The sequence below is a fragment of the Brienomyrus brachyistius genome, chromosome 2 (genome assembly GCF_023856365.1).
Source record: "Brienomyrus brachyistius isolate T26 chromosome 2, BBRACH_0.4, whole genome shotgun sequence".
In the NCBI taxonomy this organism is placed as follows: Eukaryota; Metazoa; Chordata; class Actinopteri; order Osteoglossiformes; family Mormyridae; genus Brienomyrus; species Brienomyrus brachyistius.
In genome coordinates this window covers 2283312-2301860 of record NC_064534.1, presented here as the reverse complement: position 1 = coordinate 2301860, position 18549 = coordinate 2283312, and the positions used below count along the sequence as shown (strand labels likewise).

The 18549-nt window shown below is 47.3% G+C and overlaps 1 protein-coding gene across 1 annotated transcript; it reads right to left on the bottom strand.

The window, feature by feature from the left end:
* Positions 1-3354: 3354 nt before the first annotated feature.
* Positions 3355-17809, bottom strand: LOC125724310 (apical junction component 1 homolog). Its single transcript, XM_049001123.1, has 2 exons — positions 17612-17809; positions 3355-8753 (listed from the first exon to the last, which is right to left on the bottom strand). Exon 2 carries the CDS (start codon positions 8697-8699, stop codon positions 5427-5429), a length of 3273 nt encoding a protein of 1090 aa, XP_048857080.1. The 5' UTR covers positions 8700-8753; positions 17612-17809; the 3' UTR covers positions 3355-5426.
* Between the last annotated feature and the right edge of the window lie 740 nt (positions 17810-18549).

Here is an 18549-nt window from a genome sequence, read left to right as displayed (position 1 = left end):
CATATTCTGGTCTACTGACTCTAATCCAGAAACACTGCCCTTCTGATTCTATAATATGGTTCTACCCATCTTATCCTACCATTCTTAACGGTGTCATTCTCTTCATTCATCCATCCATCCATTTTCCAAACCGCTTATCCTATTGGGTCGCGGGGGGTCCGGAGCCTATCCCGGAAGCAATGGGCACGAGGCAGGGAACAACCCAGGATGGGGGGCCAGCCTATCGCAGGGCACACTCACACACCATTCACTCACACATGCACACCTCTCTTCATTCATCCAACACAAAAGGCACGATCCTTACATTTCGTACTCCAAAGCGGTTTATCGTTTTACCACCAGATGGCGTCAAGGGTACACTTATTGGATTTTTCTTTCTTTCTTTCTTTCTTTCTTTCTTTCTTTCTTTCTTTCTTTCTTTCTTTCTTTCTTTCTTTCTTTCTTTCTTTCTTTCTTTTACTGGCAGACCCTTTTTATTATCTTGTTGTCATTTCGTGAAAGTTTGAAGCTCATATTCCAGTAATGCATGGGAGGCACAGATGTCAGGTACAGTAAAGCTCCAGACTTCAAGAACTTTTTGTCCCAAGTCTGGTCCTAAATATATTTAGTTCGCACTGCCTGATTTTTCTTAAATCCTTGTTATTAGTCCAGTGGTGGGGGCGGCATGGTGGTGCAGTGGTTAGCACTGTTGCCTCACACCTCTGGGACCCGGGTTCGAGTCTCCGCCTGTGTGTGGAGTTTGCATGTTCTCCCCATGTCGTCGTGGGGTTTCCTCCGGGTACTCCGGTTTCCCCCCACAGCCCAAAAACATGCTGAGGCTAATTGGACTTGCTAAATTGCCCATAGGAGTGCATGTGTGAGTGAATGGTGTGTGAGTATGCCCTGCGATGGGCTGGCCCCCCATCCTGGGTTGTTCCCTGCCTCATGCCTATTGCTTCCGGGATAGGCTCCAGACCCCCCGCAACCCAGTAGGATAAGCGGTTTGGAAAATGGATGGATGGATGGATAGTCCAGTGGTTCTCAAACTCGGTCCTTGGGACCCACTGCCCCGCTTGTTTTCCAGCTATCCCTGCCCTACACACTGCTGATTACCTGGATCAGATGTGTTCAGTCAATCAGAAGCTGAAAGACAGCTGGGACTTGTGTGTGGGGCAGGGATAGCAGGAAAACAAGCAGGGCAGTGGGGCCCGAGGACCGGGTGTGAGAACCACTGTATTAGTCTGTTTTTGTTTTTATTTGATAAACTAACAAATTGACAGACAGACAAACAAACATATTGATTGATTGAGTGATTGATTGATTATTATTAGTCTGTGACTTGAAAATCTTATTATTCTCATTAATTCCCGAATAGTGATGTATTTTGTGGCTTTATGAATGACCCTCCACTGAAACCAAAGTAAAATGTGTCCTGGAACTGGGATCTAAGTTCTATACCTGTGCTGTTGAATTACACATCTATGGGACATGGTTCAAAGAGCACCACGTGGTCTGCTTTCAGCTGGGTAGTCAAACCGGTTGCTTCATTTTCCATCTTCACTATCTCTGCAAAATTCCCTGCTGCTGGCTGGGTGCCCAAAAGAGTGGTGAGTGTTATGAAGGAATAAGCACCATTCTCCAAGTGCCTAACTTCATGTAAAGCAAGGCTAAATGTAGAGGAGGAGAAGGAGGAGGTGTGTGGAAGGAGCAGGTGGAGGTGTGTGGAAGGAGTAGGTGGGGGAGGGGAGAAGGAGGAAGTCTGTAAAAGGAGTGGGTGGAGGTGTGTGGAAGGAGCATGAGGAGGAAATGGGGGTATGTGGAATGAGGAGGGAGGTGTGTGGAAGAATTGGGTGGAGGAGGAGTAGGAGGGGTTTGTGGTTGCTGTTTTCAGCATGAGAGAATGGAGTAGCACTTCCACTGCAGGTTGTGATAACACACTCTTAACACGTAAGTAGTGCGAAGAGCACCGCCGACAATATTAATTCATATTTTACTGGAGTGATGGGAACGGGTCTATCTTCGCCTGTTTCAAGTGTTAAAATGTAAATACAAGAAAATATGTTTATAAACAGACGACATCCGTAATAAATTTGTTTGGTCCAGCAGATGGCGCTATTGTCCGGTATCTCCCGGGCTGTGGCTGCAGATGCAGGCCTGACTGCAGATGTAGGCCTGACTGCGTGTGGGAGGCGCGCCTGTCCGCCCTCCGTCGCTGTAAGCATGCTCCTGTAGTTAGGCACAGCTCATGGGAGCCGGGTATTCAAGGACAGTTCCTTCTGTGACAAGTGCATAAGTGGCTGTTGACAGTGGATGAGTGTTGGTTTATATCGGCTGTAGGTCTTCGAAGCCCATAAGCATCACCGGGGTGACGGTCACTACTCGCTTAGGGGTCTGCTGCACTCCGGCCGGCAGATTACTGCAGCGCTGAATCAGCACAGTGCTGGTGAAATGACGACATTGTGCACCTGGACGTGTGGTGTTATCCTGAGATCAATTCTTTTTTTTACCAAAACTGTATACATGTACGTGAATATATACATGGACCTAGAACGGGGGCTCGTGCCGGGTAACCTTCGGAACATTAAGACTGCAGTGAAATACGTAAAATTTAATAATTTAATGCCAACCCATCAAATGTTATCAGTAATATTTGGAATTATATCGGTGTTTTGAAAAGAAAAAACATAACTTGAATTCCCCCCACCCTGCGTTCTGATGCCTCTTGTGGTCCCTGAATATACAGTGAATATTACGAATATCGTCTTAAGCGGTCACCTGGTCATACATCCCAAACCGCACGCGTTAAAGACTCTTATATGAAAGTACCTACTTACCTTTATGCAGATGCAGCCATTCCCATCCAGTATATACTTTAAATCATGCTTAGATTACAGAACTGAACCTATACAACGTAAATTGTATATTAAAAGAGTACAGTATAGATTAGGGAAATGTTACAAAAACATAGTACGTGCAAAGTGCAGTACGGTACTGCGCATGCATTGTGCTGTACAATTCCCTAAACAATACAATATAAACCTACTAAATCACATTATGGTACACCAAGCCTAAGCGTTTTCCTTCAACCACTACTGAATCCTTTTATAATGTGACAACATGAAACACGGGTCTCTTTTAAAATATATTTTCGACCCGCGCTGGTAGAAAACCACACTAGCAAACGCCGTCAGATGCGGCTTGGCTGTACAAACGGCCGTAACAGCGGTGATATTTCAGACGCGCGCGGTATCCCAGCGGGTCAGTACGTACACATCCTTCCAACCGAACATCTCCAGTCTGCCTCTAACGATGAGAGTCGCACATCAGCTCCAGCTTTACGGCGTAAGATACGAAACAAGAAACAATAGAGAGCTGTTTGTTCAACTTCAGTGAGTTCTCTCCATTCCATTTATTAAATACACTTTATAAATAGCACACAGAAAAACAGCAGATGACAGGCTAATGACACAGTACGGTGAACGGTGTCTTCCAGTAATTATTTTCTTTCTTTCACGTTTTTTAATTATTATTTTAACTGGATATGAATCTGAAAAACATCATTCATTTCTATAATTATGCATGGTAATTACATGCATTAGTGAAATAAAATAAAATATAGTTACCTTCTCAAACAAAATATTACTTTTTCTCTTTTAAAAAAATATGAAATTATCAAGCATGTTAATTTACATTTACTGTACTTGTTGCCATTGACTGCCGAAATATAAGAGCATGCACTGATTTAAATCTCATTTAAGTCTAATCTTCAGTTCCAGTTTGTTCCAGTTTGACAGATGAGAGGTAAGGCGGTACATATATGAACCGTAATGTGTGAGCTTAAAACGTCAGACACAATAGACTGGTTTGCGCACCATTGGCTGATGAATCAGGCAATGCTGGTTATCTGTGCAAAATATGTGGGACAAAAACCATGTATCTCAATCGCTAATTAAGAAAATTCTGAGAATGCTGAGAATAGTTTTTATTTTGGGGGGGGGGGACGTCAGCCATTTAGGGCTATATTAGTTTATCCTCTCTTACATCTTTACGTCTGTCTGTGGTTGTTCATTTGCTGTAGTCCATCCTGACCACCTTGTTAATCATACTGAGAAGGGAATTACATCCAAGAAAACAAGTGAACTGAATTAAGGCACAAATAAGTAGCTTAAAGGTCTATTTTTTGTGTTTTGGCAAATCGGTAATGATGTAGGTCTGTAACTACTAATAATTCGCAGATCGTTGAGTGCATAATTCTTTTTCCGTTGCTGTTTTAGTATGTCTGATTGGTTGTGTGTATATTTAAAGAACCAGAGGCCTAAACACGTGTATAAGAAGTTCGACACAGCACAGGTACTAGATAAACCTAGTTTAGTCTTTATACCACATCTACTGTAGTTCAAGAACCACTATATTCTTTAGGATTAAAAAAAAACAAAACATATAATTCATATTTTTCACATTTATAAGATTGCATGTTACGTATGTTTATTTTTTCTTTTAACTTTTTTATTCTGTAATCTTTAATTAGCATTTATTTAGTTTCACATTAAATTGTACATTAAATTTCTATTTATACAAGAGCTTCCTACCACATGTGATATGAACACAGAAAGCTTTGCATATTGCCAGTCTTCTTTTATGATAATGTCATTGTACGTTATTTGCATGACCATCCATTTAACTGTCAGATTGCTTCCTACACACTGCTCTTGTGACTGGGTGTTCTTATCATAGTCTTGGTCTCTCCTTGATCTAATGAGATGTATTTCAGTTGAAACAATTAACAGTTTTTACTGACAGTGTATCAGATTGAAATTTTGAATTCCGCCAGTGTCTTTGCCCACTAATGGCAATCATTAATAATTTCTCGTTAAGTTACTCACGTATACTTTTGGTGCAACCCCTGCTGTATCTAAGTATATAGCTTATTTACTCCGTCCATCAAAGTAAAAACTGATTAAAGAAAATATTTTTTTTATAATTTAATAGATATTATTGTATGTTAGAAATGTATAAAATATATTCCTTCTTCTATATGTCATAGGATATGTTCAAATTGTTAATTCACTTTTCAAACAGCTCTTATGGTCAGTCAGTTTTTTTTTTTAAACCAAATATGTAAAAAAAAAAAGTTAAAGTAAAGAGTCACATAGTGTGGCTTACAAATTCCAAAGTGAAAGTGAAAGTGAAAATTAATGAGGATCAAAGCAAGAAGTCTAGCAGTACCAGTTCAAGTTAGCGAAATACCCAACAGAAAACTCGCCGTTCCTCTTCTGGTCAGTGTGATGCTGTGACTTTTACGGTGATTGTAGGGAAACATTAATAAACCTCTTCTGTATTAAAATACATATCTACAAACATTTATGCCAGCTTTACTGTGTAATAATATACATATATGTGTATATACACCTGTGACGTCATTTAAATGGCGTTAAAGGTGCAAAGGGTTAAATGATATCATCTAGTAGGTTTGGGGTTCCGACCCAGTCTAGTGTTCTTGGCTCAGAAGCTGCCATGATGATGCACATGAACTGTCTTCCAGTTCTCTTGTCTATTGGGTAAATGGTGGTAGGCGTGAACCTCTTGTTGCTCTCCACAAACTCACAGAGCTGCTGGTAGATCTTCGGATACTCATGACGCAGGAAAACCCCCCTGGCCCTGAGTTCACGCTGGATGTTAATGAAGCATATCTCCCTGGCCTTCCTGCCTTCCTCGCCTTCCTTATCAATGTCAGAGGTTCCTGGGGGTGGGGTGAGGATCAGAGTTTCCATGTCACTCTCTCTCTTGAAGGGCCTCTTCTCGGGGCTGCAAGAAGCCAGGGACACTTTGGCATACTTCCTGACAGTCGGCGCTCGTACTCTGGGTGACGGTCTGTCAGGCACTTGGTCACCAACGGCGATGGATACATTCAGAAGGAAACATTCACTGGGGTCATACTCGTTACCGGCATCCTGCAGCTCCTTACAATACTCCCCTAGATTGTCCTTGAAAGTCTCCAGCTCTCTGAGGGACAGATATGTTGGCGTCATGAGGAGGCTCTCTAGTCCATACTGTAGAAAGTTGTTGGATGACCCTGGGCTGGGGAAACCCAGAAAAAGCACACCCCTTCCGCGAGAGAGGTATCCCACTTTGGCAATGCGGGAGAAGGCTTTGTGGATCTCAGAATTCTCCCGGCAGAACTTCAGGATATGCCTGCAAACACTTCCAATGCGTCCATAAAGGCAGTTCACCTTGTGGACATCCCAGTCCTCCCTGCGGCAGTTCCGGGAGCAGTAGTAGGTGTAGCAGCTATGACACGATTTGAAGTAGAGGCAGGCATTGAACAGGGTCTCAGTCCGCCGGCACTTTCTGTTGGAGCACATCATAGTATCATCCTCATCCGTGCTCTGCTCAGGGGAACACTCCTCTGTACTCCTCTGGACTCCATCACAGCTGTCCAGGTTTTTCAGAGCATCAGGGATGATTTTGGTGGACATAGGCTGTTTATTGAGAGGACCAGGGTCTTCCTTGGAGCCTTTCTTTGTGGAGTTGGAATCATCCTCATTAATAAGCTTCTTTAGTTGGTCCAACAAATCTTCACTGGGCCTCCGGCTAGCTGGGGGCTTGTAGTCAATGACAAGGTCGGCTAACAGCTCATCAAGCTGTTCGAGGCTTTGCTGCAATGAGTAGCTGTTGTGGCTCTTGTCTTTGGTTGTGTCTGCCGAGTAGGAGGGTGGATCCTGGTATGAAACAGTCCTGGGCTTTGCTTTATCAGAGTCCAACATGTCCCAACTGGCAGAGCGTGACTGGCTTCTTTTAATTTTGCCAGGGTGGATGTCGTTGTCTGTAATGGTAATCTCAGGGGTCACGTACCAGAGTCTTCCTGTCATGCTCCTGGCTCCATCAACAGGACCCTTTTCCAAAGAGTTTTCAGACAACGACAAGGCAGCATAGCGCCTGGGTGAACTGGAGAGGTTCACCACCACAGGCTGCCGCCTGTCATCTGGGGACGCTGCACGCTTGCCCTGGTAAAGGAGGTTCTCGTAGCTTCTCCCACGGTGAACTGGCTGCTCCCTCTCAACATGTGAGTTGAGGATGTTGTCCCACGACTTCGAATAGGGTTTGGCTTCTGCTCCAAGCCTGGGCGGCTCCATGCAGGGGTTGGCATACCAGGGGGTCATTTCCGGTCTGGCTCTTGGCGGAGTGAACTGATTATGGTGGGCAGCATATCCCGAGAAACTGGACGCGTACCAATCACCGACATGAGGTTGCGACATCCGGGGCCGATGGCGACCCTCGGTGTGATACGGTCTCAGTGGGACATGATGCTCCGGAAGGTGGCTGAATGCTTCATTCGTGTAGAAAATATTTGAGGGGACAGTCTGAATGGGGTAGGCTGCAGGGTTCTCGCCATAAAACGATCTTGTCGGTGGTGTTTGAATGATGTATGGCCCTGGTTCACTTGTGGAATACGGCCTGGGATACACAGGCTCACCTGGGTACGGCCGAGCCTCTATCTCTGTGTAATAGGGCCGGATGGTAATGGGCATAGTGTGAACGATATGGGACCTTGGATCATGCATATATTGCATTTTAGGTGAGTGTCCTTGACTGGACATGCTGTAGCGATCATTCTGGTAGTAATTCCTAGTAGGAGGGGCTGAAATCGAGTACCTCCCGGGCTCGGTGTAGAATAATTTAGTTGGCACACCAGGGCTAGAGAATGCCCTCCGTTCTCTCTCAAGGTACTCCCTCTGGTCTCTGGGGGAAGGCATTCTATGAGGAATGTCAACGGGCTGAACATAATTCACTGGCATGCCATAGGAATATGGGTAAGGATGCCTGTAGTCCGCACTGTAGCATTCGCTGGGAGTTGGCGTCCTGGATGTGGACACTTGGCGTGGAACAGCCAGGCCCCTGCTCCCCGAGCTGGAGTAGCGCTGCCAGGGGATCTCAGTGCGGGGTGCAGGGGGCTGCCTCACCGCCTGCTGCAAGCCTCCCTCATCCGGCTTGATGTCCACACGGCATTTGACGTGCGGACTTGTGGCCGGCTTGCTCGGTCGGCCCCCCTCAAAGCGATCACTGGCATTTAATGGCGAGAATCGGCTGGAATCCCCTCGCTGGGGCTGGAGCTTGATGGGATGCACCTCTTGTGTCAGGACACGGCTCGTGGCATAGGACACCTCCCTGCGGGGAGACGCCTCGGGCCTCCTTGGTGGGTCCCGGCGAGCTCGCTGGACCTCCCTGCCCCTCCTGACCACAGGTGGAGACATCTCAATGGGCACCGGCGTGAAGGTGGTTTTGGCTCGGGGGGCACTTTTAGACCGAGACCTCTGCTTGGACTCTGGCTTAGTGGCCTTGCTGGTGGTGTCTGAGTTGGAGTGTTGAGGGGGCAATCTGGTGTTGAACAGGTCCGGGGAGGAGAAGCGAAGGTGTCCCTGCTGCCCCAAAGCATTCCAGGACATCTCTCCTTGGGTCTCGGACTGCCTCTCCGGCCTCCTATGGTGGTGCTCCATCCCCTGCGGCTCGCAGGGCTTGGGGTCGTCCAGCGACTCGATGAAGTCAAAGCTCCGGCAATGCCTCTTGTGGATCTTCTCCTGCTTGTCCTCCAGTGTGGTCGTCATCTGGGCATCACATTGTTTGGAAAAACAGACAGACTCCGAGTGCGTGGAGGTAGACTTCACTTTTATGTCTCGATACACGGTCGACGCTAGTATGTCAGGAGGTTCTGTGCGTGTCATCTTAAAGGGACACTGTGAATTTTACCCTTCAGGATGATTCAAAGTTGAGGTCACCTGCAAAAAACAAGACAGTTCAAACATGGCAAGCAAGTTTTGATAAAAATGCCCATCTCATTCAACTCATTCATATCGTAGGAAATGCAAGTTTGTAAATACAGCTCAGAAGGCAAATCCCTGGGGGGGGGTATTTACAACATGCTACGTTTTAAAAAACGCTGTTGTTGTCTACAAGCTTCACATGCTAACGACTGGCTCTCATTAACACTGACGTGATGGCAAACTGAATAGGCTTTTCGTTCCCATTTGCCAATCACACCTACATAAGGTTACCAGCATGCAGGGGAAAGATTCCTATGCAGCCTTTTAAGAAAGAGAGAGACAGTAAATCACCGCAGAAACAACACTGTCAAGTCCGTGATGGAAAGTAAACAAGGCTGAGGAAAGTTAAGCTATAGTTTGATATGGCCTGAGGAGAAAAATAATGGCCGCAGTTTGAGTTCTGTCTTGAACATTTAGCTTAACATGAATTCTTTACAAACACTGAGGGGTTTAGTGAGATCGCCCGCATTTCAGCACAGTAGCCATGAAGTCCAACTGTTGATGGAAACACAGAGGAATCAGCACTATGAGACCCCCCCCCCCCCCCGCCATAGCGAGGGCATCAGCACCATGAAACTACAATCACTGGAATTAGTTGCAGGATGGGGCAGCATGGTGGTGCAGTGGTTAGCACTGTTGCCTTACACCTCTGGGACCCGGGTTCAAGTCTCCGCCTGGGTCACATGTGTGTGGAGTTTGCATGTTCTCCCCATGTCATCGTGGGGTTTCCTCCGGGTACTCCGGTTTCCCCCCACAGTCCAAAAACATGCTGAGGCTAATTGGAGTTGCTAAATTGCCCGTAGGTGTGCATGTGTGAGTGGATGGTGTGTGAGTGTGCCCTGCGATGGGCTGGCCCCCCATCCTGGGTTGTTCCCTGCCTCATGCCCATTGCTTCCGGGATAGGCTCCGGACCCCCCGCGACCCAGTAGGATAAGTGGTTTGGAAGATGGATGGATGGATGGATGGATGGATAGTTGCAGGATTGAACTATGCCAAAAAGGGTAATAAGATATGAGGAGGTGTATTTAAGGGCAGTGTCACGATTCCAGAAAATACCACCGTAAAGAGCAGAGAGGCATTGTTTACTTGGGAGGATGAACAAAATGAAACACACCTTCTCGGAATGAAACACCTCCCTGATGGACTGCCGCAGCTGATGGCCACCCCCCACCCCCCCCGCCTTCCAGGGCGACTCATGAACGTCATTTTTCAGTTCATTTTATCTCACTTTGATCTGGCTCCTGTTTATAAAATCTTCTCATGTCTTAGACTGAAAAAAATAGGTTTTGCTATTTTGGCTTTATTTGAGTAAAAAACTACTCACTATAAAGTCATATCAATTACCAAGTATAGGAGGGCTGGGCTGAGGTGGCACAGTGTGACCTTATTGTGGCGTCTGATGGCTTATTAGACAAAACAAAAAACAATGGAGCCTTAAAGCTCCAGGAAACCTGCATCAGCGCAGGACATAGAGCAGCTCAATGCATAAAGGGCTTGTAACAGCACCGTGTGCTACAGACAGAAAGCTCGGGGAGCCAAGTGCAGAACACGAGGAGTTTATTGGGGACCAGGCAGACAGAAATAGACTCGGCAAGCAGGATCTCGGTCGGGGTCACAGAGCAGGATGTTCAGAAGCAGGGAGGGTCAGTCCAACACGGAGAGCTGGAGACGGGGAGGGGCAGGCACAGGGGGGAAGTCTAGAGGGAATGGGACCGGGGCAGGATCGGGAGCAAGCAGGCAGGACGGGTCAGGACTAGACAAGAGACACGGTTAGTACAGCAAGTTGTAGAAGACAACAATACTGCACCTGAGATTTTAAAGGCACAGGGAGGGGGGGGTCAACTCAGGCGCTGAAGAGCTGGCATTCTCCTGGGGGGGTGTGACGCCGCGTCCCCAGATCAACTCAGCAGAACCGGAGAAGGTCCGGCCTGGAGGCGTTTAAGTCAAACACCCTCCATGAAACAAACACGACAGGTTTACTGACGGCACACAGACGGCTGTGAGACTGACATCAGCGCCGCGGGGCCCAAGAACTAAATGTGCTTCCCAGAAAGCATGACTTGACCAAGGCTTTTGGAGCACAATGACATATTTCTATGTGCTTGACTTCTGATCTGGAAGGGGGTTAATAACACATTTAAAACATTTAGAATAAAAACTAAATACACGCAAAATCTTTGCAGAGGAAGCCTCACCCGCCCCGACAATTCCTCACATCTCATTGGCTGGTAAGATCACAGCCATCCAATGGGAGCTGCGGGCTTCTGTCCTGCCAAAAATGAATGCAGTCAGACTGGAATCATCCCATTAAGCCCCCTTCCGGAAAGCCTGTCCTTCCACAGGCGGCCTGGGTCGATGGAGCTCTCCTCATCCTTTTTGCCAAGTGTGTGACTTTCTTCTCGGGCTTGGAGGAAGATCTCGCAGCGGCAATGGGTGCCAGGAAATGCCACCTGCCTCGCTGCCTCTCTGCCTCGCTGGCTGGTCGCCCTGACAATACTGTTCTCGTTCTCCTCCTTCAGTAAAATCACCACCTAAGCACAATTATTAAGCACTTACTTATTGTTCAGTGTTATTCCACCCTTGCATCATTTTTTTAAATCTATTGCACCATCTTCCCTTTTTTACATAGTAAGCATCAGATCTTTTTGCCTCTGATGTTTTTAGTGCTCGTTACACCCATTTTCATTACATCTGTAAGTGTCCTGTATAAAGAAATGCACTGTTACGAGGGGGCAGATACTCTTATGCGACGTGCTGACCGGTCTGGCATACAGCCTTAGCAGGCCCCCACGTCGTGACATCAACCCCCATCCGCTTGCTCTGTCTCAGCATCACACATCCCACATCGATACCCCCGCCCCCACATCTTCAGGACATCTGCCCTAAGATAGCACCATTAACAGGAATACACCCCACCCCCCACCATTATATGTAATAGGCCCCATCCTTTACATTGCGTTTCGGCCCGTTCTACACATCGCTGCCCAATTCTCCCGTTTAATGGAATTTCCACTGATCCATACGTGCAGAACCAGCGTAAGATCAATACACACACGACCTTGGTTCTTTTAAAGCTTCGTCTGTCCAGAGAGCTTTATCTGTACACCAGAAGTACACAAGAAACCAGAAATTAGCATCGACGGAAATGAGGCCTTCAGGCAGTCTCTTCAGAGGCACCTCAGTGAGAAGGTTTCATTGCTTGGCAAGTAACAGAAAATTAATTTCTACCTCAGACTGCTAATGGCAGAGTCATTTCTAAAAATGCTCTATTGAAAGAGTCAGAAAGAAAGTGATTATGGGAAAAGGGATTATTGTGAAGGCGTGACGTGTCTGTCAGCGGGAGATTGTCATTAGCTGATCTGTACACACTGAATGGGGCAGGCCGGCGGAGAATGGCAGCCAAATGTTAGGTTTTAAACTTCTTGTCTCTCTTTTAACTGGTACATTTCAAACCCAAAACCTCATTCCACAGGACTCACATTATCCTCCCTGAGAAAATGCACAGCTAAGAATGTTAGAGTAGCCATTAAAAATGTAAGAAGAAAATTACTGCAATCAAGGGCTCTACTACAAAGATGCAGAATATAGCATCTGCATGTTTTAAAGCCTCTAAAACCATATAGCTCTATAAAAGCGTAATAAATAAAGAAATCTTTCACAGAATCCTTAGGGCTTGTCTCTGACCTAATCCTTCTCCTGTGACATCACTTCCTGTCCCTGCTAGTGACTGCTCTTTCAATGCTCTGTAAACCACACCCATCCCAATATTCTCTGTTACCTTCTGGAATACCTGAGTACTGAAAACCAGCCAATGCAGGACCATAGAGACCATATAATTTTCTGCAGAAATGATATTACATCACCTCCTCCGTGTCCTTTTCCTGTCCCTATGAAGTGCCACATTTAACTGCACAAAAGCGAAGGCCGGGCTACAAGTGTAGCTATTAATGGAAAAACAACAGCTTAAGGGTGAGCTCTCAAAATGATCAATGTCATTAAAATAAACCCAAGATAAATGTCTGCTAAAGGCACATACAGAGCACCTCCTGTTCAACACCGCATGAGAAGGATGAGCCAGATTTAGATTTTTACTTCTGCCTAGACGATGGGACATTTGTTTACTTTATTGCCTGACGACGAGACCACAGATCAGATGCCTTCATTGGCTCTCACCCATCTCCTGACCAGAAGAGCCATCTGGTCAGTGAGGGACTATCACCGCTCTCCACCCGTATGCTACGGTCCTGACAGACAGGAGACTCTGCCAGCCCCGCTAATTTAGATCAGCTTGGGGCCAGAACTGTCACTGTCCCCAGCCGATAGCACCTCACCACACACATGCCAGTTCGCGATGCAGCGTCAGATCCACAGGCCGCCATGACTGGGCATTTCAGCGTGACTATTGTATCTGTGTTCATGGACACTGGTGTGGCAGAGTGGGCTTGTGTAGGGAGGGAATCACCATCATCTTCATCACGAATCACTTATGAAAGGATTCATCATCAGCATTATAGGTAATCCTCCTTCACATTTAACCTAAAACCCCTGCAAATATAACATTCTGCTATACTTTTGTGGTGCCACAAAGGGTTCAGAGCGAATATTTTTCTGAAGCAGACATCAGCATTAAACAATAGTTGTTCTTTGTTTAGCCCTGGCAGCTGCCCAGAGACAAAATGAACGTTGATCTGTGGGAATCTCCCTAATGCACTGCGATCCCCAGTGAAAATCAGCTTGACGTCTGTGTCAGCCATCTTGTTTGGAGATCGGTAGCTCTTAGGCCTGATTGAATTATTGACGTCTTGTTGAGTTAAAAACTGAAGAGGCCTGATGTGCTGACAGGTAGGAGGGGCCTCTGGGGGACAGACTGGGCTGCCCCCTCGGTTTTGAGCACGTTGTGGCACTGTGGCTCGGGGGTGGGGGGGCATGGAACACGAGTCGAGGGGAGACACAGGCCGGCATCCCCCGAGGTGCCGTGGTAGTAGGGAGGTGCGTGGGGGGGGGGGATTCCGTGGAGCCTGTCGCATTCGCACACTGAGCGTGTTCCCCAAGTCGCCTCTCCGCCCCGCTTCATAGCCTCACATCCGCATATATCAGCCTCCCTAACCGCATCTTTTTACACTATGCTTTAACTGAAGAACACCCTCCCCCCAAAAAACAAAAAACCTGCACACTGTGGGCCCCAATGGACCTGATGCATCATTCAGGGTGAGTGACATAAATAGCAGCATGCCCCCCCCACCCAGGGGGCTGTCAGTAAAGCAGGGGAGGGAGAGGCCAGTCATACCACTGCCAATAGGGACAAAAACATCAGAATTAATACGGATTAGCCTCGGACACAAAGCCGGGAGACACTGGCCTGTGCAGCCGCCCCATAAATGTCACCCAAAAGGAATGAACTGGAGCTGCAGAAAATGCTCTGTACATATGCCTGTGTGACATAGTGAGAAGGGACAGGGGGCGGAATACGGCGCAGTGGGTCAGGGCACCGTGCCCGTGATCAGAAGGTCACCAGGTCAAATCCCAGCACCAGCAGAATGATCTCACTGTTGGACCTTTGAGCGAGGTCCTTAACCTGCAACAGCTCCAGGGACATGCTGACCTACTCTCTCCATTGTACATCGCTTTGGATAAATACATTTATTATCAGATCATAATTAATTTCCCTTAGTGGTTGGGTATAATGAGACATGGTAAGGATGTGCTTCTCCTTAATAAACCACCATTCCCTGACCTGCCAAAAATACCTGAATGCTCTCAGTAGTCAATCAGCATAATCACTTCTTGCTAATTCACGCGACACTGTAAGTAAGTGTATTCATATAGCAGTGTATTCATATATAATGTCTTTACACAGACACTGGTTACAAAGTGCTTTACAATATCAAGAGCAGATAAGACTGGGGACTCAAATAAAGGTGGGAGAGAGAAGAGGACAGCATGACGGATCCATGACGTCTGCGCTCTTTACAGTCCGTCACGCCTGGCCATGAGCCTGAAGTTCTGTTCTTTTGTTTCGGGCCGACTGTAAGAAGGCCGGAGCTACTGCGGAAAGACGATGTTTTACAGGCATGTGGTGAGGCACCAAAATAACCCCCCACCGGCCCTGTACCGGTCAAACGCTAAACGATATCGAAGAATCTTCCATTCGCACAAAAAACTGAAACGCAGCCTTTGGTTAGAAGGTGCTCCGCCGTACTTAACATGGACTTAGTTACGCGGTTCAGCTTCGGCAGCGGTTTCATACATGCAGCTGGATGCACTCAGGTGTTCTGGCCAATGCGCAAAGATAAAGAGCAAGACATCATAATAAACCATCCATCCATCCATCCCTCCATCCATCCATCCCTCCATCCTTTCCCGATATCTGCTAATGCACTGCAGAGTCGCATCAGCCTAGAACTCCCCCAGGAAGCACATATGACTGGGGACATACTGTAATAAAACTCTTACCGCCCAAAATACTGACGACTAGGCTATTCATCCCCACACTGGTACCACATGACTCATGCAAAGTAATGTAAAGAGTAAAGGGTCCATCAGTGAAGCCACACTGCGAACATTATGCTGCTTCAGTACAGAAAGGAGGACAGTCTGTGTCTGGAGACCCGGGGGCCACATTTGGGGGAGCTACAGTTTGACACCCAAATGAGCCGGAGGGTGCCGGTTTGTATCCCAGTTGCGTAGAAGCCTGGTGCCCCTTCAAACCAGTACGATGGACTGGGCTCTTATACTTCAGCTGAGCTAGTCAGGATCATCATTGGGTTTGCCAATATAACGAGTGAAATCAGACGCCGATCAGTAGCCAGTGGGGTGAGACTATGCCTCTGAGCAGCTTGAGAGTAAGAATCTTATTGGCTGTTCCAAGCGTTACACCTATCCCTTATTTCCAGTGATCCTATAGGCTGGTGTGGCCCAGAACTGCCCCTCAATGTTACAACTGGACAGCGCGCCTCCTTTTTCCTTTCTTAATCTGAAGGGATTCTGTTGTCCCTTGTCCTCCGTGTAGAGTAAGTAGTGAAGGTGGTCAGCTGTTCATGAGGGAAATTGAGGCTATGCAAGCTGTGGTGGGAGAGATCATCCTGCCTCGTCAATCACTGCCCTGTTTAACCCAATCATAAGCCAAAGTGGGAGGGACTACCCTGTCCTGTCAATCACTGCCTGGTTTAACCCAATCATAAGCCATGGTGGGAGGGACTACCCTCCTCTGGCAATCACTGCCCGGTTTAACCCAATCACAAGGTCAAGGCTATCTGTGTTTAGAGATAATCCCACTCATCATGGCTCTGGAAGCCTTGCCTCTCCCATCAGTGGTCTCAGCTATTGATTCTGCTCAAAGAGCTTTGAACGTGTTGTTGAGTAAACAAAATGTTATCAGTCACACTATTAATCGAACCAATAAGGTATCCAAGGGGAATATGGGATATGCGCAACAGTAATCACAGGAGACAGGCATCTAGCGTATCGCCTAATGGATACGGTGCAGGGATTTTACAAATCCTGCTCATTTCTCGCTCTTCAGCAATCTTGCACCTGCAGTTAAACTTGCATTAGAATGACTGTAGACGAGACTAACCATATCAGCCTTTCAATCAAATTGAATTTTATGAGGCATGCCATTAAAATAATATAAAAAATGCAACAGCGACTCCTGTCTGATGAAGGTGCCAAAAGACATGAGGGAAGGAGTGAGCTTCTATAATAGATACGACAGAATGGCTGCCAGGTCATCCGAAACTGAGAGAACGTAGGGGACCACCGGCCTCTGATATGTTACCGCCGCCGGACCCCCTGACCTAGGTGCTGAACAGGTGATCTCAAAATCCACAGGGTAGAAGAAACTGCGTGACCTTTGGAGAACTCGTGCTGTGCGTGCACGGTAACAGTGAGGCACGGTATGGAGCAAACAGACAGCAGCAAGCCCATGTCTGTGCATGCGTGTGAACAAGTGAGAGGGGAAATGCCAGCCTCTGCACGGGCGACCTAAAGTGAAACACACCAAACGCATTATTCACTGCTAGCTATCATCCCTTCTTTAATTGGAAATACAATTAATTTCTCCGCCATTAAAATACAGGCAAGCTATGCTGTCCGGGCATCAGAGTGGACGCCGGTGTCAAAACCGAGTCCGCCCAGGCGCTGTGCACCGGCACCGAGGCGGGAGAGAAGCCGGGTTTCCCGGGGGCGACTTCGCACACGGGGGCGACGCATTTCACAGCATCACGCCCGACTGCTCCTCACTGCAGAGCGGCGCTATAATGTGCTTTTTAACACCAATAAACAGCGTAACATTAGCGCAGCATCCGTCGGAGGGATAAGGTCAGTCTGCTGAATCTGGGTCTCCTGGACCCCACACTATTTAAAAGCCTATAACCGCAGAGGAAGAGTTTTTTGTCACGCTGCAGTGAATCAGAATGCGTCTCTCCCCCTGGATTTGACCGAAAACGCCATAGAAGCTTTAATGCGCCCACGGATCGTGCAATATTAAAGTTAACTTAATGAAAGTGGTATACAAAAGCGAATCGCATAAACCCCGCGGCTACGTAGCCTTCTGTTTTAAATGCGATGATTTACGCACCCAGGGCGCAGTTCGGTTATTAACAGCGATCGGTAACTGTTTTCCCTTGGTAGATCAGCACTGCATTGCATATGACACGATGTCAAAACAAGCAGCCCGACAGGCGGCATGCAAACATTTATCACTACGTAGGAAGTGAACGGTAGTGTGGCTGCATGTGTATTTGCATGGTGTCGCCGCGGTGCGCCCGCTCTCTCCCGTAGTAAGCTACGATTGCGCAGTGCCGGTGTCTTACCGTCCTAGTCCACGGCCGAGTGACATGACGATCGGCTCCAACTACTGGTGCGACAGACTCCGGGGCAGCAGTGATCGCGCTTGACGACTCAGTCATGTCGCCTCCATAAGTGCGCCGAACGCTGCGCCAAATGCGTATGTCGGGTTTGCGATTTGCTGCCCCCGCCCCCCCCAAAGCCACACACGCACACATACACACACCCCGTTACGGAGAGAAGGGGAAAGTGCCCCCACGGGCGCGCATGCGGTGCGTGAGGGTGTGTGACTGAGAGTGAAAGAGAGTGTGTGGGTGATACACACCTATACACGATACCGCAGACAATTGCAGGCTGCCTGTATTCGAATTACAATCAATTTTAAAGTTTTTAAAATGACCCTTTTCTTCTTTTTATGTCTGTGTAGCATTAACTGTCCTCAAGCTGACTTAGCTACTCCAGGACAGTCCATAAATCTTACATCCTCTTCCTCAGCTCGGCTTAGAAAGAACCAGATGGTTTTCACTGCAGCCCGAAGGTGGCAGCTATGTGATTATTACCCCCATCCCTAAGATATGTGACCACCCCTTCTCTACATAATTAACTAGAATGCTAAGCAGCTGACTCCTCCAGCGTGTGACTCCCCTTCTCCTTCCATTTAGAAACATTAGTGCTTACACCTCCTTGACATTCCCTTTTGCAGTAATTAATCTACTTCATGTACCTAAACTCCTTGACCACTCACAGGTAAGAGAAATCCCCGAGTCTCTGGCCGGACTGCCGCTGAGACATGGGGACCCAGGTCTTGCATTGACGGTTAGTTACAGATATTCATGTGTTAAACCTGCACAGGCATTTCTGTTTGAAGATGAAGGGGATGGACTGAGCACAGTAAGGAAAGGGACTCCGTCTGTGAGAATGGCACCAAAACCGCATCCTTCCTCTGAAACAGGGCTCCTTTCTC